This window comes from Cydia pomonella, chromosome 2 (genome assembly GCF_033807575.1).
Source record: "Cydia pomonella isolate Wapato2018A chromosome 2, ilCydPomo1, whole genome shotgun sequence".
NCBI classification, from domain to species: Eukaryota; Metazoa; Arthropoda; class Insecta; order Lepidoptera; family Tortricidae; genus Cydia; species Cydia pomonella.
The window spans coordinates 182,152-206,119 of NC_084704.1; the positions used below are offsets into that span (position 1 = coordinate 182,152).

General features: G+C 49.9%; 1 protein-coding gene across 1 annotated transcript in view; it reads left to right on the forward strand.

The window, feature by feature from the left end:
• The window catches only part of LOC133515617 (uncharacterized), a 1,004,237-nt gene that overhangs the window by 27,790 nt on the left and 952,479 nt on the right, over nt 1-23,968 (forward strand). The window contains 40 exon segments of the mRNA XM_061848189.1: nt 1,588-1,709; nt 2,039-2,237; nt 2,543-2,709; nt 3,443-3,730; nt 3,768-3,875; nt 3,913-4,020; nt 4,058-4,456; nt 4,494-4,601; nt 4,639-4,746; nt 4,784-4,882; nt 4,929-5,036; nt 5,074-5,325; nt 5,363-5,470; nt 5,508-5,615; nt 5,653-5,760; nt 5,798-5,905; nt 5,943-6,341; nt 6,379-6,486; nt 6,524-6,631; nt 6,669-6,776; nt 6,814-6,912; nt 6,959-7,066; nt 7,104-7,211; nt 7,249-7,356; nt 7,394-7,501; nt 7,751-7,875; nt 8,258-8,442; nt 8,935-9,077; nt 9,336-9,578; nt 10,438-10,623; nt 12,361-12,919; nt 13,443-14,186; nt 14,621-14,763; nt 15,320-15,704; nt 18,053-18,167; nt 18,283-18,424; nt 18,635-18,787; nt 19,385-19,519; nt 20,160-20,288; nt 20,712-20,906. Coding sequence (XP_061704173.1) covers nt 1,588-1,709; nt 2,039-2,237; nt 2,543-2,709; nt 3,443-3,730; nt 3,768-3,875; nt 3,913-4,020; nt 4,058-4,456; nt 4,494-4,601; nt 4,639-4,746; nt 4,784-4,882; nt 4,929-5,036; nt 5,074-5,325; nt 5,363-5,470; nt 5,508-5,615; nt 5,653-5,760; nt 5,798-5,905; nt 5,943-6,341; nt 6,379-6,486; nt 6,524-6,631; nt 6,669-6,776; nt 6,814-6,912; nt 6,959-7,066; nt 7,104-7,211; nt 7,249-7,356; nt 7,394-7,501; nt 7,751-7,875; nt 8,258-8,442; nt 8,935-9,077; nt 9,336-9,578; nt 10,438-10,623; nt 12,361-12,919; nt 13,443-14,186; nt 14,621-14,763; nt 15,320-15,704; nt 18,053-18,167; nt 18,283-18,424; nt 18,635-18,787; nt 19,385-19,519; nt 20,160-20,288; nt 20,712-20,906 — 7,334 coding nt within the window.

Below are 23,968 nucleotides of genomic sequence, written 5' to 3' on the forward strand. Positions count from 1 at the left end.
AAGGGACATATTTCTCATTATAGGTCTATCAGTTCTGGTGTACCGCAGGGTTCCCATTTGGGGCCTTTGTTATTTGTCCTGTACATAAATGATATCACTGAATGTATCAAAAATTCAAACATGCTTTTATATGCCGACGACACGAAAATTTTCAGAGTCATACGAAATCCAGAAGATTGTACTTTACTACAAAACGATTTACATAATTTCCAGACTTTTTGTAACACAAATAATCTTTTCTTAAACCCAGAAAAATGTTTTGTTATTAGCTTTAGTAGAAAAAGGACAACTATTAATTTCAAGTATGATCTTTGTAATAAAGAGTTAACTCGTGTGAACCAGATCCGTGACCTCGGCGTAATCATGGACTCAAAGCTTACCTTTGTACCCCACATTGATAATATCTTAAATAAATCTTTTAAGCAGTTGGGATTCATATTGCGCGTAGGTAAAGATTTCAGGAGACCTTCGACGTATAAGATATTATTTAATAGTTATGTCCGTAGTCGATTAGAATTTGCTAGTTCAGTGTGGAACCCGCTATATAAAATTCATGGCGATAGAATAGAGAGAGTGCAAAAGAAGTTTGTAAGAGCAATTGAATATCGCACTGGAAATAAATACATAGATTACACTACCGCTATGAAAAGACATAATATTTTACCCTTGAGCTTGCGTCGCGAACGCACTGATATTATAATTCTCTATAAAGTCATTAACAACATCATCGACGCCCCTGAGTTATTAAAATCTGTTTCATTTAGAGTACCCCGTCGTTGTGAGCGAGCATGTAGAAAGAAGAACCTCTTTTATATTCCTCGTAGTCGAACCGCATATGCGAGAAACGGTTTCATTAGAAGAGCATGCAGGATGTATGATGATAAGTTTCAAAATGTAGATATTTTCAGTGAAAAGTTCGGTAGTTTCAAACAACTTACATTGAAATGTATTAATGGACTTAAATTAGATAGTTAACTTTAATTACAATTATTGTTTGTTATTAGTGTTATTGCAATGTACTTCATCTTTGCTTTTATTTTTGTTAGGATGTACGAGCATTATTTGTAACTTCAATTTGGCAACTTAGAATTTCAGGTTTAGTTTAGTAATTATATATATTTAGGTTATATGGTTTTCATACTATATTTAAGGAAACTGTAGGTCTATAAGTCTATTACCCTATATTGTAAAAATTTATGAATATAAGAGACTGTTTGTTTCTAAATAAAGAAAATAAAAAATAAAAAAATAAAACCTCCACCGGTTCTAACTTAGGTATCCCAAAGTCCCGAGAAGATTCCGGCGGCGGCGCAAGGAATTCTGCGGAACTCATTTTACCAAATTCTCCTGTATAAATAAGGTACCTACAGATATTATGTTGTCTGTAATCATTTACTACAGTATTCTCGGCTGCACAGCAGCAGCTGGGAATGAAACCCGGATAAAATCTGTGCCCAGGGATAACTAGACCTTGGCTTCGTCATGACAGTATTTGAAATTAGTCTACTACACACTAACTTGCCAAAATGATGGTCACACTAAGAACTCGGCCTAAGGATATTTTCTAATTTAGATTTTACTTTTCAGGTTTAGTATGGAGCATCATCTTGCACTGGCAAGTGCAGTACCATCTGAAGGAGTTGATGTCAGAGCTGCACCATACAAGCCTGGAACGAACATTGCTGGCGTGGTGTCGCGCGCATACGCAGGTAACTTATTCTAAAAATATATTTAAACCGCTACGCAATTCATCGGGATTGTGGTGTTTGAAAGAGTAGACTTTATGATTTGATGATAACCCTTGAGAAATCTAGAGAACTCTTCCACTTTTATAACAGGCACACTCATAGGGATTTGGGTAGGTATATCTTTTACAGTAACATGCATATGGGTGAAGCATCTTTTAAACCGACACTTTTAATGTTTCTAGCGTTACTAAAATGTCCCTAGAGTTACCAAAAAAAGCCATACAATTATTTGTGAAGTCTGTTCTTTTTTGTTAAATATTATTTAGAAAACATCGTGTTTACCACTGCAGGGTTACGAAGGCGTAGACGTGACGAACTTCACGTCGTCCTGGGCCGACGGGCTGGCCCTGAACGCGCTGCTGCACCGCTGGCGCCCGCAGCTGTTCGACTTCCACGAGGTGGCGCGGCGCGCGCCCGCCGAGCGCCTCGACCACGCCTTCACGCTGGCGCACAACTACCTCGGGATAGACCGGCTGCTGGACCCCGAGGGTGAGTTGTGGTTGGCCTTTATGATTTAAAGTCAGTCTAACCTTTCATATGTATGAGTATGGTGGTAAAATTCGTGGGTTGAAAGTTCCAATCCTCGTTTGTGTAGAGCACAAATCTCGTTCTCGAAAAAATGCAAAAACATGTCTAAACTAAAAACTCGATCAGGATCCTTGTCACACACAGATAAGAGGGTAACCTTTTTATATATAAATCGTTTCTTTTAGAGCGTAAACTTGTGACCACCTAACAAAAAAAAACTTTTATTTTGAAGATTTAAGTTTATCTGACTTAATTTGTGATTGCAGATGTAAACACCCCGAACCCGGATAAGAAGTCGATCATGATGTACCTGATGTGCCTGTTTCAATCGCTGCCGCACTCGACGCCCGAGCTGGCAACGTTGCAGCCCGAGGGCTCGGAGAACGTCGACCAGGACTCGGAGCCCGCCTCGCCTGTAGGAAACACGGCCGAGGTAAGTAGAAACAACTAGGAGGTTTGCTTTTGCTTGTCTCTAAGGGCTCCTCTACACGATGGCCCATCGTACGCCAGTCTAAGGGACGATGCAGTGGAATGAGTAGTTTTTCGTACTCATTTGAAAAAAAAAATGATTGCGTAGGGCGAATTGTGTCACTTAAATTAGGTGGAGGTTCATGTCGTTAACTGACTGATGAGCTCACCTATTCGGTTACTTTTAGTTTTTACGTCGCGGTATATTTAGAGTTAATAATAATAATTTTGGCCTACATCGAAAGTATCACTAAGTCATCACTAAGTAATCACTAAGTCAATAATCAGTGGACTCTCGCGTTTCTGTCATAAATCTAGTACGATGTTTACGTTTGAAGATAATTGAGGCGTGTATACTATACTACACTGTATATATTCATGAGTGCAAAAGAGGGGGATTACAAATAAAAATAAAAAAAATATTGACCACTTTTGTGCTTCATAGCGGCTGCGGCGGCATAAGGTTAGCAGACTGGAAAATACAAAAATAATAATCTTAAATGGGTACGAGAATTATTTTGGAGTATGCTGTTATAAAGCAAATAATTTACGTAATCATCACATGTGATTTCTGAATTCAATAGTTCCAATAACACGTGACATCATTCCGATTTTGGTCCACTGTATCTCTGTGGATTGTAGAGTGGAGGCACACTCCCATGTTAACAATGTGAGGTAACTCGGGCGGTGGTTCGCAGAGCGGGTCGCGGCCGCTGTCGACGGCCACGACGGGCTCGGGCGAGCTGGGCGGCTACTCGGCCGCGCTGGAGGACGCGCTGGCCTGGCTGCTGGACGCCGAGGAGCGGCTGGCCGCGCGCGCGCCGCCGCCGCCCCGCGCCAGCCTCGCCGAGCTCAAGGAGCACTTCCACGTGCACGAGGCCTTCCTGCTCGAGCTGGCGGCGCAGCAGGCGGGCGTGGGCGGCGCGCTGGCGCTGGGCGCGCGCCTCGCGGCCGACGGCGCGCTGTCGGGCGCCGAGGCCAGGGAGGTCAGTCCCCTGCCTTATGTACTGCCACGTGCACGAGGCCCTCCTGCTGGAGCTGGCGGCGCAGCAGGCGGGCGTGGGCGGCGCGCTGGCGCTGGGCGCGCGCCTCGCGGCCGACGGCGCGCTGTCGGGCGCCGAGGCCAGGGAGGTCAGTCCCCTGCCTTATGTACTGCCACGTGCACGAGGCCCTCCTGCTGGAGCTGGCGGCGCAGCAGGCGGGCGTGGGCGGCGCGCTGGCGCTGGGCGCGCGCCTCGCGGCCGACGGCGCGCTGTCGGGCGCCGAGGCCAGGGAGGTCAGTCCCCTGCCTTATGTACTGCCACGTGCACGAGGCCCTCCTGCTGGAGCTGGCGGCGCAGCAGGCGGGCGTGGGCGGCGCGCTGGCGCTGGGCGCGCGCCTCGCGGCCGACGGCGCGCTGTCGGGCGCCGAGGCCAGGGAGGTCAGTCCCCTGCCTTATGTACTGCCACGTGCACGAGGCCCTCCTGCTGGAGCTGGCGGGCGCAGCAGGCGGGCGTGGGCGGCGCGCTGGCGCTGGGCGCGCGCCTCGCGGCCGACGGCGCGCTGTCGGGCGCCGAGGCCAGGGAGGTCAGTCCCCTGCCTTATGTACTGCCACGTGCACGAGGCCCTCCTGCTGGAGCTGGCGGCGCAGCAGGCGGGCGTGGGCGGCGCGCTGGCGCTGGGCGCGCGCCTCGCGGCCGACGGCGCGCTGTCGGGCGCCGAGGCCAGGGAGGTCAGTCCCCTGCCTTATGTACTGCCACGTGCACGAGGCCCTCCTGCTGGAGCTGGCGGCGCAGCAGGCGGGCGTGGGCGGCGCGCTGGCGCTGGGCGCGCGCCTCGCGGCCGACGGCGCGCTGTCGGGCGCCGAGGCCAGGGAGGTCAGTCCCCTGCCTTATGTACTGCCACGTGCACGAGGCCCTCCTGCTGGAGCTGGCGGCGCAGCAGGCGGGCGTGGGCGGCGCGCTGGCGCTGGGCGCGCGCCTCGCGGCCGACGGCGCGCTGTCGGGCGCCGAGGCCAGGGAGGTCAGTCCCCTGCCTTATGTACTGCCACGTGCACGAGGCCCTCCTGCTGGAGCTGGCGGCGCAGCAGGCGGGCGTGGGCGGCGCGCTGGCGCTGGGCGCGCGCCTCGCGGCCGACGGCGCGCTGTCGGGCGCCGAGGCCAGGGAGCTCAGTCCCCTGCCTTATGTACTGCCACGTGCACGAGGCCCTCCTGCTGGAGCTGGCGGCGCAGCAGGCGGGCGTGGGCGGCGCGCTGGCGCTGGGCGCGCGCCTCGCGGCCGACGGCGCGCTGTCGGGCGCCGAGGCCAGGGAGGTCAGTCCCCTGCCTTATGTACTGCCACGTGCACGAGGCCCTCCTGCTGGAGCTGGCGGCGCAGCAGGCGGGCGTGGGCGGCGCGCTGGCGCTGGCGCGCGCCTCGCGGCCGACGGCGCGCTGTCGGGCGCCGAGGCCAGGGAGGTCAGTCCCCTGCCTTATGTACTGCCACGTGCACGAGGCCCTCCTGCTGGAGCTGGCGGCGCAGCAGGCGGGCGTGGGCGGCGCGCTGGCGCTGGGCGCGCGCCTCGCGGCCGACGGCGCGCTGTCGGGCGCCGAGGCCAGGGAGGTCAGTCCCCTGCCTTATGTACTGCCACGTGCACGAGGCCCTCCTGCTGGAGCTGGCGGCGCAGCAGGCGGGCGTGGGCGGCGCGCTGGCGCTGGGCGCGCGCCTCGCGGCCGACGGCGCGCTGTCGGGCGCCGAGGCCAGGGAGGTCAGTCCCCTGCCTTATGTACTGCCACGTGCACGAGGCCCTCCTGCTGGAGCTGGCGGCGCAGCAGGCGGGCGTGGGCGGCGCGCTGGCGCTGGGCGCGCGCCTCGCGGCCGACGGCGCGCTGTCGGGCGCCGAGGCCAGGGAGGTCAGTCCCCTGCCTTATGTACTGCCACGTGCACGAGGCCCTCCTGCTGGAGCTGGCGGCGCAGCAGGCGGGCGTGGGCGGCGCGCTGGCGCTGGGCGCGCGCCTCGCGGCCGACGGCGCGCTGTCGGGCGCCGAGGCCAGGGAGGTCAGTCCCCTGCCTTATGTACTGCCACGTGCACGAGGCCCTCCTGCTGGAGCTGGCGGCGCAGCAGGCGGGCGTGGGCGGCGCGCTGGCGCTGGGCGCGCGCCTCGCGGCCGACGGCGCGCTGTCGGGCGCCGAGGCCAGGGAGGTCAGTCCCCTGCCTTATGTACTGCCACGTGCACGAGGCCCTCCTGCTGGAGCTGGCGGCGCAGCAGGCGGGCGTGGGCGGCGCGCTGGCGCTGGGCGCGCGCCTCGCGGCCGACGGCGCGCTGTCGGGCGCCGAGGCCAGGGAGGTCAGTCCCCTGCCTTATGTACTGCCACGTGCACGAGGCCCTCCTGCTGGAGCTGGCGGCGCAGCAGGCGGGCGTGGGCGGCGCGCTGGCGCTGGGCGCGCGCCCTCGCGGCCGACGGCGCGCTGTCGGGCGCCGAGGCCAGGGAGGTCAGTCCCCTGCCTTATGTACTGCCACGTGCACGAGGCCCTCCTGCTGGAGCTGGCGGCGCAGCAGGCGGGCGTGGGCGGCGCGCTGGCGCTGGGCGCGCGCCTCGCGGCCGACGGCGCGCTGTCGGGCGCCGAGGCCAGGGAGGTCAGTCCCCTGCCTTATGTACTGCCACGTGCACGAGGCCCTCCTGCTGGAGCTGGCGGCGCAGCAGGCGGGCGTGGGCGGCGCGCTGGCGCTGGGCGCGCGCCTCGCGGCCGACGGCGCGCTGTCGGGCGCCGAGGCCAGGGAGGTCAGTCCCCTGCCTTATGTACTGCCACGTGCACGAGGCCCTCCTGCTGGAGCTGGCGGCGCAGCAGGCGGGCGTGGGCGGCGCGCTGGCGCTGGGCGCGCGCCTCGCGGCCGACGGCGCGCTGTCGGGCGCCGAGGCCAGGGAGGTCAGTCCCCTGCCTTATGTACTGCCACGTGCACGAGGCCCTCCTGCTGGAGCTGGCGGCGCAGCAGGCGGGCGTGGGCGGCGCGCTGGCGCTGGGCGCGCGCCTCGCGGCCGACGGCGCGCTGTCGGGCGCCGAGGCCAGGGAGGTCAGTCCCCTGCCTTATGTACTGCCACGTGCACGAGGCCCTCCTGCTGGAGCTGGCGGCGCAGCAGGCGGGCGTGGGCGGCGCGCTGGCGCTGGGCGCGCGCCTCGCGGCCGACGGCGCGCTGTCGGGCGCCGAGGCCAGGGAGTTCAGTCCCCTGCCTTATGTACTGCCACGTGCACGAGGCCCTCCTGCTGGAGCTGGCGGCGCAGCAGGCGGGCGTGGGCGGCGCGCTGGCGCTGGGCGCGCGCCTCGCGGCCGACGGCGCGCTGTCGGGCGCCGAGGCCAGGGAGGTCAGTCCCCTGCCTTATGTACTGCCACGTGCACGAGGCCCTCCTGCTGGAGCTGGCGGCGCAGCAGGCGGGCGTGGGCGGCGCGCTGGCGCTGGGCGCGCGCCTCGCGGCCGACGGCGCGCTGTCGGGCGCCGAGGCCAGGGAGGTCAGTCCCCTGCCTTATGTACTGCCACGTGCACGAGGCCCTCCTGCTGGAGCTGGCGGCGCAGCAGGCGGGCGTGGGCGGCGCGCTGGCGCTGGGCGCGCGCCTCGCGGCCGACGGCGCGCTGTCGGGCGCCGAGGCCAGGGAGGTCAGTCCCCTGCCTTATGTACTGCCACGTGCACGAGGCCCTCCTGCTGGAGCTGGCGGCGCAGCAGGCGGGCGTGGGCGGCGCGCTGGCGCTGGGCGCGCGCCTCGCGGCCGACGGCGCGCTGTCGGGCGCCGAGGCCAGGGAGGTCAGTCCCCTGCCTTATGTACTGCCACGTGCACGAGGCCCTCCTGCTGGAGCTGGCGGCGCAGCAGGCGGGCGTGGGCGGCGCGCTGGCGCTGGGCGTTAGTCCATCTGACACAACCCTATAAGTAATACTTGTAATAAGTCGTACATTTTCTCCCTGAAAACAACATTTGACAAAGTAGAACTGCTGATGAAATCGTTTATTATTTTAAGCAGTGTTTCTTGAATGATCAATCAAGTATGGCGGCAGGTGCGGCTGCAGCTGCGCCTGCTGGCGGAGCGCTGGGAGCAGCTGCGCGCGCGCGGCATGGCGCGCCAGGCGCAGGTGCACGAGGCTCTGATGAGGGCCCAGCAAGAAACTAGACACGAGTTCCGGTCAGTAAACTCGGACAAATCCAACTAATAATATTTCATAGTGGAAAATAATCCTCATTTTCTTATAAAAATATGTATAGCTTAATCCAATGCAAATCTAAATCTTAACAATTTTAGAATAAATTTAAGAGTGAAAAAAATTACTGCCTTGGGTGAGACTTGAACTCGCGGCCTCTGGATTCAAAATGAGGTCAAGTCTCACCCAAGGCAGTAATTTTTCTAATTCTAAGCTTAATAGCATCGTTCGCAGACGTTTCAGCTTGTTAAAAATTAATATCATATTTTAACGAAATTCCAGGCTCATTAAAGTTTTCAATTATCTTTTACCGATTCACTTTTCTCACTAGTAACCAATTTTAATTTGCTACTCCTGCTTTTACAGACAATGGCTGACAGCGACAGAAGACCGCATCTCGAAGCTCGGTCCCTTGCCCGGCGACAGCCCAGAAGAGGTTGAAGCCAGTCTGGCGGCGATTACTGCTCTGCATGAGGCTCTACGCGAACAACAACCTAGAGTGGACGCTTTGGCCGACTGCGTCTTAGTTTTGGATGATAATGAAGACACAGGTATGATATAACATCAACCTCAATGTTTTTTTTATTGAGAAACAAACAGTCTTAAAATAAACATATGAGCAACTTAGCTAATAGCTATGCATTGATTTCGTTATAGACCTATAGTTTCCTAATTTTAAATATCGATGTACAATTGAAAAATAATAATAGTGTAAACTTATAGCGTATATAACAAAAGCGCAAATGTATAATATATATATATTAACACAACAACAACAACTTTAACACAATTTTACAATGTTAACTGATGTTTTGAATACTTTATTAAAAAGTACTTAAGGTCATGTATAGTATGTATGGTGGGTTGAGTGTTGCGGTTAGTAGTTCCGCCTTCAATCATTGCTTATGACTCTTCGCGAACAACAATCTAGATTAGTCATACTGGCTAATTGTGAGTTCTGAGTTGCTACCATGTGAAACCAAACCCTGTAAGCATCCTTTAAAGAGATAATGATTTTTATATTTTTATATGTTTATTTGCAGCGGGGGTGGTAGAGATGGAAGACGAGTTACGAGCACTGGGGGAGCGTTGGTCGCACACTTGTCAGTGGACGCTGGCGCAGCTGGCTCGGTTACAGGCGCTGCAGGACTTGCAGCCCACCGGCGCCGAGGAACAGCTCAAACAGGTAAGGGACGACAAATTAAACTAATTCTTATAGTTTTAAGAAATATATTAATTTATTAAAATTACGTTCCCAAGGATCCGCAACTACAGAAAATTGCTGACGCATCTGATGTCAAATTATTATTAGTTACATATAATAATATAATAATTGAGCCTATATACGTCCCACTGCTGGGCACAGGCCTCCTCTCATGCGCGAGAGGGAGTATAGGAACGTTAAAAAGTGCATTTTAGTAAGTTGAATTGGTGTATATTGCAGATGGAAGCGAACCCCGTATCAACCGTCCAGGAGGTCCTGGAGCGCATCGGCACGCTGCAGCAGATCCAGCACTCTGTCTCCCTCCAGCAGGCGCTGGCGGCGCAGCACGCGGAGCGCGCCGCCGCGCTGGTGGCCGAGGGCGCGGCGGCCGGCGTGGAGCTGGGCGGCGTGCTGGCGCGCGCCGAGGAGCTGCAGGACCGCGCGGAGGCGCTACTCATGATCCTCGACGTCCAGGCGCAAAGGGTTACATATTTTTCAATGCTATTTATTTTCATCTATAAATTAGTGCGGAAGACATTACTCGGGATGACTATGCTTATCCAACTGGTAACAATAATTATCAACAATCGGTAAAGCGATCGAAAGCGTCTTTTTTTTATTTGGTTGGAGATTTAATAGCTGTGACATTAACATAGAAAAATATAGTAAGTAGTAAAATATAGTAGTAGTGTAGTTATTTGAAACTTTTTATTTTATTACGAAAAGGTAAGTATCTGACCACAATCTCACCTGATGGTAAGTGCCGATGCAGTCTAGGATGGAACATGCTTACCTAAAAGATGTCTATTCACTCTTGATTTAAAAAGATCCAAGTTGTAGTGGATAAATTTGCAGGAACTACTAAAGATAAAGTTGGATGCGTAGCGTTTAGTGCGAGTCAGTGGTAAAGTAACTTCTTCAAAAAAGGAATGTACAGGTTTTTAAAGGGTCGGCAACGCGCATGTAACACCTCTGTTGTTGCGGGCGTCCATAGGCTGCGGTGACTGCTTACCATCAGGCGGGCCGTATGCTTGTTTGCCACCGTCATGGTATTAAAAAAAACTTAGTTTTACTTACTCAAATAAAAAATAAACAGTGAAAGTATCGAAGTTTTTGTTTTTTTGTGTTTTGTTTTTGCACGCACAAATAGCTCTGTTTTACTATGTAGAAACTACTTAGTAAGCATTATGTTAAAATATTTTCATTAAGGAAACTGTAAGTCTAGTTTTAAGAAAAATTCCTGTGTTATATGTAACTATAAAAGACTGTTTGTTTCTTAAATAAATAAATAAAATAAAATTAAATTCGAAATGTTATATTATGTTTTATTATCTTTTGCCAGATACGCGAGCAGGGCTTCGAAGTGGAGCTGGTGAGCACGCAGCAGGCCCCGCTGGAGGCCGCGACCAGCGCGACCAGCGACGCGCGCCGCAGCAAGAAGCCGCGTCTCTCGGACGGCGCCGACTTCCAGGCCGGCTACCGGCCCTACGAGACCTGGGCCAGGACCGCCTCCGACACGCTGGAAAAGGTTTGGGTTATGCATTCTTTTTAATGTTTACTTGGGTCGACCAACTGGACGCCGTCCTGTTGGTCATCCTAAATATCGTTGGGCGGATAGAGTGGAGGCAGACCTCCGTGAGCTCGGCGTCAGTGGAAGCTGGCGCGAGTCCGCTCTGGACCGAGAAAAGTGGCGTTGGGGGCCAAAACTCATTTAGGTAAACAAATTACAGCAAAAGTATATAGCCAAGACGCGCGAGCATACCTTGTTACGCGCCCGGCCCGCCCCGGGCCGCGGCCGGCCGGTCGGCGACACCTCCTCGTAACTCGTGAGGCCCTGGTACTTGCTACTTGCTAAATTCAATTTTTGGACAGTTTTTTCTCAATTTTGGCCACCGTAGCCTACGGAGACTAACAAGCGACGCTAAGCGGTCTTCGTAGTCTATGGGTGTTGCTATATTACGGGTGTCACATGCGTGTTTCTGACTTATGAAGTAATTATTTTTATTATGCAACCAAATGAATATTTTGTAAGTTGGCAGCAATGCACTTGGTTTAAAACTGTATTCGTTTTGGTTTCGTTAGGTTGGTAGCCATTAATCACAGTAACATTATAGCTTATAAAAGCACAAGAGCTTTTATGAGGAATAGACAAAAAAGACTTTTCTTGAAATCTTTTATGTATGTTCTTATATTCGTGTTAATGAATGCATAAATGACAGATAACAGTAGAGGAGTAGGAAAAGTAAGTATTATGTTTAATGTGATAACTAGGGGCAAAGAGAATTTGAAATAGAGGTATATTGTTAAAGAAAACTTTGTAGCCACATAAATTTATTGCCATCTTTCGATACATGATTAAAACTTTTAGAACGCTATTCAATTTTGATTCTTATTCTTTCACTGGTATATATTAAATAAATATCAAAAAGTGGCGCCATCTTACCCGGCGCAACCCAAAAGTTGTAGCGTCATCGTTCGTACGTTTGGCCTTTGATCTATTAAATGGCGCCATTTTTTTATTATTTAACACGTATCAGTGAAACAATAAGGGTCAAAATCAAATGGCGTTCTAAAAGGTTTAATCATGTATCGAAAGATGACAGTAAATTTATATGGCTATAAAGTTTTCTTTCATAATACATCCTTGTTTCCGCCGAAAGCTGCCGAGTTCTTCTTTTCGCCATCAGATATTGGTACTTGGGTAACGTTGAAATGACTCTCCAACACATTAGATTTTTTTCATATGTATTAAAAAGGTTACATCGTATAAAATTACAAATATCGAACAATCGATAGCAAAACATGCGAGTGAGCGCGACGAAGATCGTAGGGTCTCTGCCGGGCAGCGCCGCGGCGGTGAGAGGGGAGGGCAGCGCCGCGGCGGTGAGAGGGGAGAGCAGCGCCGCGGCGGTGAGAGGGGAGGGCAGCGTCGCGGCGGTGAGAGGGGAGGGCAGCGCCGCGGCGGTGAGAGGGGAGGGCAGCGCCGCGGCGGTGAGAGGGGAGGGCAGCGTCGCGGCGGTGAGAGGGGACGGCAGCGCCGCGGCGGTGAGAGGGGAGGGCCGCGCCTGCCGGGCCCGCTCCCCGCGCGGCTCCTCCCGTGCGTCATCACTTTATGTATTGGCGTTAACATCCTCTTTGGTAGGGGGTAAAGATATTCGATATTATAAGTGTTTAGCAATCTGCAAGCCATATGGCTATGTAAAGTGAAAATAAACGTTTTATTGTAATTTATTGAGTGTTTAACTGAAAAACTGCAATATTTCAGTGCGCGCGAGATTTAGAAGATTCGTCCGTGCCTTGTGCCGCGGTGTCGGCGACTTTAGAGCGTTTGGACAAGGAGCTGTCCGCGCAGCGGCAGGACTTCGCCCACGTCGAGGAGATCCAGCGGCGCCTGGCCACCGACCCCGCGCTCCAAGGTACGTTAGAGCGGCTGGACGAGGAGCTGTCCGCGCAGCGGCAGGACTTCGCCCACGTCGAGGAGATCCAGCGGCGCCTGGCCACCGACCCCGCGCTCCAAGGTACGTTAGAGCGGCTGGACGAGGAGCTGTCCGCGCAGCGGCAGGACTTCGCCCACGTCGAGGAGATCCAGCGGCGCCTGGCCACCGACCCCGCGCTCCAAGGTACGTTAGAGCGGCTGGACGAGGAGCTGTCCGCGCAGCGGCAGGACTTCGCCCACGTCGAGGAGATCCAGCGGCGCCTGGCCACCGACCCCGCGCTCCAAGGTACGTTAGAGCGGCTGGACGAGGAGCTGTCCGCGCAGCGGCAGGACTTCGCCCACGTCGAGGAGATCCAGCGGCGCCTGGCCACCGACCCCGCGCTCCAAGGTACGTTAGAGCGGCTGGACGAGGAGCTGTCCGCGCAGCGGCAGGACTTCGCCCACGTCGAGGAGATCCAGCGGCGCCTGGATCATCACAAGGAAATTACTCTTACAAAAATAAACGATTTCCTTTTTCGAAGCAACCTGAGAGGTATATTTTGTGGTCGCTTATAAAATAATATTTTAAGAATGATATACCTTATATAATTCCACAAAAGTTAACGAGTTCCTAGTCTTTACTTCAGCACAAAGTCTACTCTTAACCCTTTTCCAGGCCGCACCAATCTACAAGATTTTCCCAAAACATCCAAATATATTCCAATTAATCCAGCTTTGATGATTCATTTGAAGACAAGTAACATTTCTTGAAAGTGTAATCTAATTTGAACCTTAAATCGAAATGCTAAACTTGAAATTCTAATGGCGCGTATGTGGTCAATAAATCGTACTATGCCCGGAAAAGGGTTAAAAGTTTACAAACACTTGCGATTTTGAAGGTCTCTCTTAAATTTATAACGATAATGTTACAGAGGAGGCCGAGCAGCACGCCAAAATGATCGAAGAGCTGAAACAGCGCTGGGACGACATCCAGCGCGGCGCCACCGCCCTGCGCAACACCATGAACCTGCTGCGGGACAAGGACGGCTTCCACGCCGCGGCGGCCGCTCTCCGAGAGGCCCTCGCCGACGCCCGGGCCTGGCGGGACCGCATGCTCAAGGACAAGCCCTCCACCAACCAACTCATACACCTGCGAAATAAGCTGCGCGCGCTCCGACAGCTGGAGATCAAGCGTAAAGAACTTGACGCGCAATCGATCATTTTACTAACCAAGCCCATCGCGCCCGCTTATAAAGAAGACATAGAAACTACTGCGAAACGACTGGGGCTCGAGTACGAGGAACTTTTGAATTATTTGAGCGCTAAAGAAGTCGAAATCAAGCTGGCGATCAATAAGAAACCTCAGGAAACTGTTAAGGATGAGTTCGAGAATCTCCAGCGGAAGATTCAGGACATCGAATCCCGAGTCATCGTCGAGCATGTCATGTTTTCTACCGCTGAGTCCATGGAGAATAAAGCCAAGGAGCTTAAGGGTCTTCGTAGTGAGCTGGAAGAGCTGCAGGCGGGGTACGATGAGGTGGTGAAGGCGAGAAGGCAGCAGTATGAAGCCGGGAGCGTGCAGGAGTTGAATGTGAGAAGCAGTTTGGAGAACTTGGTGACGAAGTTCGGAGACACGCAGGTGCTGCTGGAACAGAAGATTGACAAGCTGGAGAACGGTAAGCCCCCTTTTGTTTAGTATACAACTTTATGTAATCGAACATAATTAACTAGTTTACTAACGATTTTAGGATAAGGCACAAAAATGCTTTTCTTCAATATGTTTGGAAATGTTCACCTCATTGTAGTAAAAATAGTACAGGAAGTTCTTCATTATGGTCAAATTTAAATTAAAAATTCAAACCGTTATTGTCATGTTTTAGCGGACGGGAAGTTATTACTGTATTGTTTTTTACTTTTTAAGAGAATATTTACATTACATTACAGTCATACTTTTTGCTAACACCAAGTGTTTGAAAAACTAACGGGTAGTGCTTTTGAAGTCAGAACTTTTTAACGGTAGTTCTTTTATGACTGGCACTTTGGTCTGTCTTGCTGACATACTTTACGCTAAACGTTTACGTAGGAATTGGCATATTCGTATCCTTTACAGGAGTAAAGCTGGTACAGCAGTTGGACGCTGACACGACGGAGCTGAAGCGATGGCTGGACGAGGTGGACAAGTTCCTCGCCGACAATGAATTCATTCCCATCGGCGATGTCCAGATGCTGGAGAGTTTGCTGGACACCAGCAACGTAAGTATTGCTATATTTTTCCTACATTCCGTTTCAGAGCAATACTTCTCATGTTGGAGTGTCATATTAGTAGTTAATGTATGTAAAAAAATATGACATTTTATAGTACCATATTTTATTGATCTCTAATGATATATGTAGATCATATAAAAAATCTGATAGGTAACTTTATACATTTCATATTGTTCTGAAATATACATGTATATATAAAAACACATAATTATTTTACACAGTTAATTTTTGAGCGTTTCGAGGACCTTTTCATATTTATTATAAAAATATAAACTTACAATTTAAATTACTTCATGTATAGAATAAGAACCCCAGGGTTCATCTCCTGAGAAGGGCATTTGTCTGTATGTTCATCACAAATATTTGTTCGTGAGTTATGTATGTTTTCTATGTATTTAAGTATTTATCTTATCTATTACATATATCACCGCCTAGTACCCACAACACAAGTCTTATTGAGCTTACCGTGGGGCTAGGTCGATCTGTGTACGATTGCCCCATCATATTTATTTATTTATCATTTATTTAAGTATCTTATTTTCAGAAATACGACGAAGAAAAAGAGAAATACGAAACGATGTTAACCTCGATCGACGACACCCGCGCCACGATCCTCGAAGATTGTGACGAGGCCCTCGGCAGCGCGCTCCGCCCCGCCGGCTCCCCCGCCCCGCGGTTCCGGGACACCACCCGGCGGGCTCGCACCTTGAACGAAGGCTTACGACGAGCCCTGGAACGCACTGAAAGCGTTTTCAGACAGATAGCCGATACTGAGAGCTGGTTGAAGGAGTTGGAGGCGCAGATCCCCAAGGAGGAGGACTGTCGGATATCGGACTCGGCGGAGCTGTACAAGGTGAAGATGGTGTTCCAGACGCTTAAGGACAAGTGTGACGATAAGACGCAGGAGTTCAGGAATTTGAACGAAGCCGGTGAGTAGAAAATATTAAATATCACTTTTTAAGTGTCTATCGACTGCTCGCTTAAGACTTACTATGTGAAATTGGATTTATAGAAGTAAATTCTTCCTAAGCCTTCAAAATTCAAAATTCAAAAATTTATTCTGCAAGTAGGCCTCAAGGGCTCTTTTACAAGTCAATACAACATTTATAGTAACATCATATAGTGACATGAAAAATACATAACAACATTTATAAATACAACAGCCAATACCTGGGTAAACATTACATTATAATAATCTTAAAATAAATAATTAATACAATACAATAGAGATGTATAGTCTCTATGGTTAAAAACACATTAAATCTGGAGATGTAAAAGGTCCCCAATGTCAGAGTACCAATACTAATAAAATTTGGAAGTGTAAAGTCTCTCCAAGTGTCAAAATAAAATTTATACTAAATAAATAAACCGCGTCTGGACTATTAAACTAGCAGTCTCATAAACTAATGCTACATTCTGTACATAACTAGTATGTACCAAGTCAAGTATATTATACAATATGACAGAGACGTATAGTCTCCACGGTTAATACATTAAGTTTGGAGATGTATAAGGTCCCCACGGTCGGAGAAAAATAATAATACACAATAATAAAATTTGGAGGTGTAAAGGTTCTCCAAATGTCAAAGAATAAAAAAAATAAAAAATTGTATGAAATACATATTTCACGTCAAGAGACTGTTAAGCTAACAATCTAGTGTTCTACAGAATACATAACTACTATGTATTTAATATGTCAATGTCATCATCAAAATAACTAAAACAAAACAAACATTAATACATAAGGTTGAACAGCTAGAAACAACAGCGCCATATGCCTCTCCGGGACACTGCACGCAAAACTATTACAGCTTTTGAGACTGGATACTTGGCCATGATTCCGTGTCTCCCAAGTAGTCATCTATTTTATAGTATCCCTTTTTGAGAAGTGCATTTTTGACGTATTGCTTGAATGAAGTATAGGGCAGGTTCCATGCCTCTAAGGGTACTTTGTTATAAAATGTTACACAGTTTCCCATGAACGATTTTTTAACTTTCTGTAGACGAAACTTGGAGACTACTAACTTATGTTTATTTCGCGTATTATAACTATGGATATCGGACAGTTTCTTAAAGGACTTTATATTCTTATGCGTATACATTATCACATCTAGTATGTATTGTGAAGCTACTGTGAGAATATCTATTTCCTTGAATCGTTCTCTCAGTGAGTCACGAGATTTCTTCATTATTCGGGGATAATGATACATGCAATTTTTGAAAGGCTAAAATTTACAAAAGGTTTTGTGGATATTAAACCTACGTGTAACGCACTTAATAAACAGTATATAATGTCGGAAATACGAGTACAGTTTAATAGTACATTACGATACAAGTGCGAAAAATAGGAAATTCGAAACGAGTGGCGATAAATTAAAACACGACCGAAGGGAGTGTTTTAAATCGACACGAGTTGCGAATTACCTATTCGCACATGTATCGTACAACGTTTTACAGTACATATGGCCGTTTCAATTTTCGACATAGTTACGTAATGTGCCAATTATCGGACTAATTCGGTAAAGTAGCGCCATATGTATGTACTGTAAAGATTATTATTATTTAAGTTAGTATTAAACTATGAAACACAAGCGGTTAGCACAGGCACACACAGTTTACCGAAACACTTGCTAGGTTCATGCACCACCATCATTAGTCCGTGAGTCTATAGGTATCGCAATAAGCTATTAGTCAAGTATGTAGTGTGCGTGCAACGCTACACTCACACTCTTAGCGTAGCCCTATAATATGTGAGTGCTATGTTATATTATCCAGAATAAAGACTTACTTAGAACGTATCGGTTGTGCCATTAACGCCCAACATCACATGGCGATCCTGCCAGTGCGGCCTTGTGCTGCAATGTATCATCGCCAGCCAGTGTACCATTATAATTAACGAAGAGTTCAGTGCCTTATATATAGTGACGAAACTTTTGTGAATCTATTTTGTTTGCGTACTTTGATGTGAAGTAGGCCACAGTACCGTGCTTTGTTTATGCTTTCAGTTATTTATGTCTGGACTAGTTGGTTAATAGTACATTACGATACAAGTGCGAAAAATAGGAAATTCGAAACGAGTGGCGATAAATTAAAACACGACCGAAGGGAGTGTTTTAAATCGACACGAGTTGCGAATTACCTATTCGCACATGTATCGTACAACGTTTTACAGTACATATGGCCCTTTAAATGTTCGACACAGTAACGTAATATGCTACTTCTCGCACTAGTGCTATAAAGTAGCCCCATATGTACTGTAAAGTATATTTTACTGTAGGCAATGACATGATGCTGGCGGCAGAGGAGCGCCGGCCGGCGGCGCTGGCGCGGCGGCTGACGGCGCTGTCGGCGCGCTGGACGGACGTCACGCGCGGGGTGTACGAGCGGTACAAGTGAGTGCTTTACTTGCGGGCCAGTAGTGGTGTACTACTTATTGTGGCTACGATGTATTTCAGGGGAGTTTAAAGATACTATTTAGATTGTAAAATGTTGTAACGTACCGTGCAGGGTGCTGGCGGAGGCGTGGCACGAGACGGGCGAGCTGCGCGCGGGGCTGGCGCAGGAGGCGGCGTGGCTGGACGGGCTGGAGCGGCGGCTGCGCTCCCGCCACCGACCCGCCGACGCCGAGGAACTGTCCGCGCAGTTATATGTGAGTATGTAATGTACCGTGCGGGGTGCTGGCGGAGGCGGGGCTGGATTTTCATAGATCAAAACTAGAAACGGGAGAAATCTATGCTGGCGCCATCTATAAATTTTTTAAAGGCTTTCGATCTCTTGTTTGAGACATGCTTTCATCAATTTAAGTGGCGATTACTATTATGCACTGATATCTTAATAGTATTGGAATGCGGTTGTCCAGGACCTGGAAAGCTACATGCGCAACCACTCGTCGCTGCGCCTGGCGCGCATCCAGGACGTGGGGCGCCAGCTGGCCGACGCGCACATCATGGCGGGCTGGATCCGCGCCGAGACCCGCGCGCTGCAGGACCGCTGGGACGCGCTGCAGGCCGAGGTTTGCGTCTACGTACACTTGGACATCTTTGTAAATTCAGAAAATTGATTTCATATTTCATATTTATTTATTTATTGCAACCATGGTATTATCGATATTACAAAGTCTGGGTAGTTCCACATGGACCCTGTAAGGGCATAGCAATATAAAGTGCATAGGGTCTAATCTTAAAACTATGTGTATAATATAAAATTAAGTAAATTTAATAGTTTGTACATATGAAAGTTATACTGAATCAAATAATTGTCAGTGAATTAAATACAAATAGCCAAATAATTAATTATTAAGTAATGTCAAATTAATAAGTACAATAAAAATAAGAGATGTAAAATAATTGTATTAGAAATAGAATTAATATTTAAATGCAATATATGTCAATGATTTGATTCATTTTAACCTTACATACAATAATATCTAAATTTATAATTAATGCACAGAAATAGAGGTGTTGCTAAACGGACGAATCAGTGAAAAAATCTTCTAAATTGTAGTAGCATTTGTCAATCAAGTAAGTTTTAAGTCTGGTCATGGGATTGCAGTACCTTATCGTTTAGTTTAGTAGGTGTATGTTTGATGAAAGACGTTGTAAACGTTCAGGCGGCGTCTCGCACGGCCACGCTAGAGGGCGCGGCTCGGGAAGCGGCGCAGTCGGAGGTGGCCGTGGACCGCCTGCAGCAGTGGCTGCGACACGCGCAGGCCAGGCTCAGGGACGCCGACGACAGGGACCACCAGGTTAGATAGTAAACGGGTTAAATCTCAATGCATTTTAGGTCACAGTTACCAGTGTGAAATGTATAACGGGATTGTGCGTTTCGTTTCACCTCTTGCAAAAGTTTATTTTAGTAAATATTTATCTCTTTGAGCTGTCGACTTTGTTGCTAAAGCTGCTGTTATTGCTCAAGCTATTATGTAGAGTGCAGGCATTTTTTATAAAGATTTCTATTTAATAGACCAGAAAATACTTGAACCAGGTAAGTACGCATTATAGAGAAGTGACGAGTGAGTGATTTTATACAAAATGCAATGGCTATGGTTTTGATAAAGTAGAGTCCTAAGCACGAAGAGTTTCGTACTTTGACCCGCCTGTAGCTATCTTTATCGCTCGTGCATATGTATTATATTGCTGTCATTCTCGGACAGTGGTATTGACCGCCGGCACCATCCATCATGCCCCGCCCGACAGCAATATAATTTTGCATGTCATGTGGCATTTTGCGGCGGGTCAATGTACGAAAATCTTCGTACTTAGCGACCATACTTTAGTTTATGCCAACAATTTGAATTTCAACATCTTCGTCCACCTCCTGCGGAATCCTACGTTTTCACCTAGTACTTAATAAACTCAAATATTCTGCCTGATAATTCTCCGTAGGATCTCGTGGAGCAAGTGGAGACGCAGCGCGAGTCCCTAAAAGAGATCGAGACTCAAGTGGAGGCCTACCGCGCCGCCGGCAGACCTGAAGCCGCCGAGCGCTTACAGCATCAACTGGACTTGCTGCGTGTAAGTATAACCCTAGCAATATCCGGATTTTAGCTATGTACCCTCTCTTCAACTTAGGGTTCTTTTGGCATTCTTAGCTACAACGAATATTGTCTTCAACTCTAAGCATCCAGTTTTAAAAAAAAATTCTCTGCATATTTATTTTTTCCCGTCTTCTGTTTTAGTGGGGCTTGCGGTTTTAAGTCCACCATCTTCATCATCTCACCGTCTTAACACATTGCTGAATCAGGGGATCCTTACGTATTTTCCACTCGCTTCCTGCGACATTGACTATGTCATTTCCCCATCTGTCTGTCGACGCTCCTAACTTTTCGTGGTTGCCACTCTAGAAGTATTGGAGACCAACTCCCATCTTCTTTCCCACATATGTGGCCCCCCTTTCCTACTTAAACGCAACGATTTGACCTAATTGAATTTCCACAGCGGCAGTTGGAAGAATGTGTCGAACGGTTCTCCACGCTGGGTACTCCCGAACCATCCGACGAGGACAACAGCCTCGAAGGCAGACTGTCCCGAGCCATGCGCACCCTGCGCGCCGTGCAAGCCGGAGCAGACAGGGATTTAGCGCTGAGTTCAGCGCAGCCCGACGCCGTGCGCGCCGTGCTGCGGCGCTGCCTGGTGAGTAGTCTAGTCTCCCTGCCTGGCCTGCTGGCTGACGGCCTCAGCGCAGCCCGACGCCGTGCTGCGGCGCTGCCTGGTGAGTAGTCTAGTCTCCCTGCCTGGCCTGCTGGCTGACGGCCTCAGCGCAGCCCGACGCCGTGCTGCGGCGCTGCCTGGTGAGTTGTCTAGTCTCCCTGCCTGGCCTGCTGGCTGACGGCCTCAGCGCAGCCCGACGCCGTGCTGCGGCGCTGCCTGGTGAGTAGTCTAGTCTCCCTGCCTGGCCTGCTGGCTGACGGCCTCAGCGCAGCCCGACGCCGTGCTGCGGCGCTGCCTGGTGAGTTGTCTAGTCTCCCTGCCTGGCCTGCTGGCTGACGGCCTCAGCGCAGCCCGACGCCGTGCTGCGGCGCTGCCTGGTGAGTAGTCTAGTCTCCCTGCCTGGCCTGCTGGCTGACGGCCTCAGCGCAGCCCGACGCCGTGCTGCGGCGCTGCCTGGTGAGTTGTCTAGTCTCCCTGCCTGGCCTGCTGGCTGACGGCCTCAGCGCAGCCCGACGCCGTGCTGCGGCGCTGCCTGGTGAGTTGTCTAGTCTCCCTGCCTGGCCTGCTGGCTGACGGCCTCAGCGCAGCCCGACGCCGTGCTGCGGCGCTGCCTGGTGAGTTGTCTAGTCTCCCTGCCTGGCCTGCTGGCTGACGGCCTCAGCGCAGCCCGACGCCGTGCTGCGGCGCTGCCTGGTGAGTAGTCTAGTCTCCCTGCCTGGCCTGCTGGCTGACGGCATCAGCGCAGCCCGACGCCGTGCTGCGGCGCTGCCTGGTGAGTTGTCTAGTCTCCCTGCCTGGCCTGCTGGCTGACGGCCTCAGCGCAGCCCGACGCCGTGCTGCGGCGCTGCCTGGTGAGTTGTCTAGTCTCCCTGCCTGGCCTGCTGGCTGACGGCCTCAGCGCAGCCCGACGCCGTGCTGCGGCGCTGCCTGGTGAGTAGTCTAGTCTCCCTGCCTGGCCTGCTGGCTGACGGCATCAGCGCAGCCCGACGCCGTGCTGCGGCGCTGCCTGGTGAGTTGTCTAGTCTCCCTGCCTGGCCTGCTGGCTGACGGCCTCAGCGCAGCCCGACGCCGTGCTGCGGCGCTGCCTGGTGAGTTGTCTAGTCTCCCTGCCTGGCCTGCTGGCTGACGGCCTCAGCGCAGCCCGACGCCGTGCTGCGGCGCTGCCTGGTGAGTTGTCTAGTCTCCCTGCCTGGCCTGCTGGCTGACGGCCTCAGCGCAGCCCGACGCCGTGCTGCGGCGCTGCCTGGTGAGTTGTCTAGTCTCCCTGCCTGGCCTGCTGGCTGACGGCCTCAGCGCAGCCCGACGCCGTGCTGCGGCGCTGCCTGGTGAGTTGTCTAGTCTGGTGGTGGTGCTGCCTGGTGGTTGGTGAGTTTTTTTTTTTTTTTTTTATTTTTTTATTGAGAAACAAACAGTCTTAAAATAAACATATGAGCAACTTAGCTAATAGCTATGGATTGATTTCGTTATAGACCTATAGTTTCCTAATTTTAAATTATTCGATGTACAATTGAAAAAATAATAATAGTGTAAACTTATAGCGTACATAACAAAAGCGTAAATTTATATATAAAATATATATATATATATATATATATATATGTAGAGAACTGAGAAAATACTTAAATCACAGGTACCTATTATCAGGTTGCTGCAACTTTTAACCGTTATTTTAGAAAAGAATATACGGTTCTTTTAAAGAGGCCTAATGAATTGCAAAACAAATCTGCGTCCATACATTTTTCATTGTACTGCCTACATGCGCGCCCAATATATGAATGCTGTGCGTATTTCGTTCTGCTGTTAGAAATGCTAAAAGTTGTCTAGTCTTGTTGTTCGTTTAATGTATTTATCCTTTTAACATTTTGATGTTAAATTTCAACATCACATACGGACAACCATATGATCGCGTACACGGTATGTGCACGTATTAAATGCGCCTACATGGAAATAGTAGCACATGAAAACCATTCACCCGCGAAGTATGTATGTCTTAATCCTTCACACTCGATATGTGTAACGCTAGAATGTATCCATCGTCCTTGTGACTTTCACCTCTCAGATGTTTCTTGTATCCAGTTAATAGACAGACACAGAAGCGAGCTACTAGTCCGAGAAAAAAAGTTTTTCGGTAATGGTGTTTTTTTTTTCTGTTATAAAAATGTCTTCGATTTCCCGAAGCGTTTCTAAAGTGAGCGAAATTCTTATTCGTGTGGCAGTGTTTGATAAAAACACCGTCTGGCTATATGTTTTAGAGTAGAATATTTAAAAAAAAACTGGACAAGTGCGAGTCGGACTCGCCCACCGAGGGTTCCGTACTTTTTAGTATCTGTTGTTATAGCGGCAACAGAAATATATCATCTGTGAACATTTAAACTGTCTAGCTATTACGGTTCATGTGATACAGCCTGGTGACAGACGGACGGACGGACAGCGGAGTCTTAGTACTAGGGTCTCGTTTTACCCTTTGGGTACGGAACCCTAAAAACTATCAATCCAAAATAATTTTCCAATCCAAAGTAATTTAAAAGCGCATATGATACCTCTGGTTTCAAGTGTTCATAGGCTCACGTTAGCTGCTTGTATCAGACGGGGTATAAGCTTCTTTGCCATCAGTGGCAGTAACAGTCTGTATTCTTCAATTTAGGTATATTACAATGCACTTATGAATGTCAAGACTTACGATCGGTCTACCCTTCTTCGTTAACCACAGCTCCGAGAAGATACCGGCGCAAGAACTCGGCGGGACGCATTTTGTGGAAAAGTGTGTGGACATGTTAACTATAACCCACTAACAATAATTTTATTGTGTTAAGTATGTATTATTATTTATTCTATTTATTTGTAGTTTGTTAACATTTCGTAGTGCGTCCGCTTCCGCGCGACCTATTTAATCTCGCCGCTAGATCACAATGCACAAAACATAACGCAGATGCGGCCACGGCCAATGTCGTGTCATGTCCGTTGCTACGCTATTCATATGTAAAGTAGGCCAACGTTTCAATTACAACTAAATTACATTTTGTACGGCTTTTCAGGGATTTTGA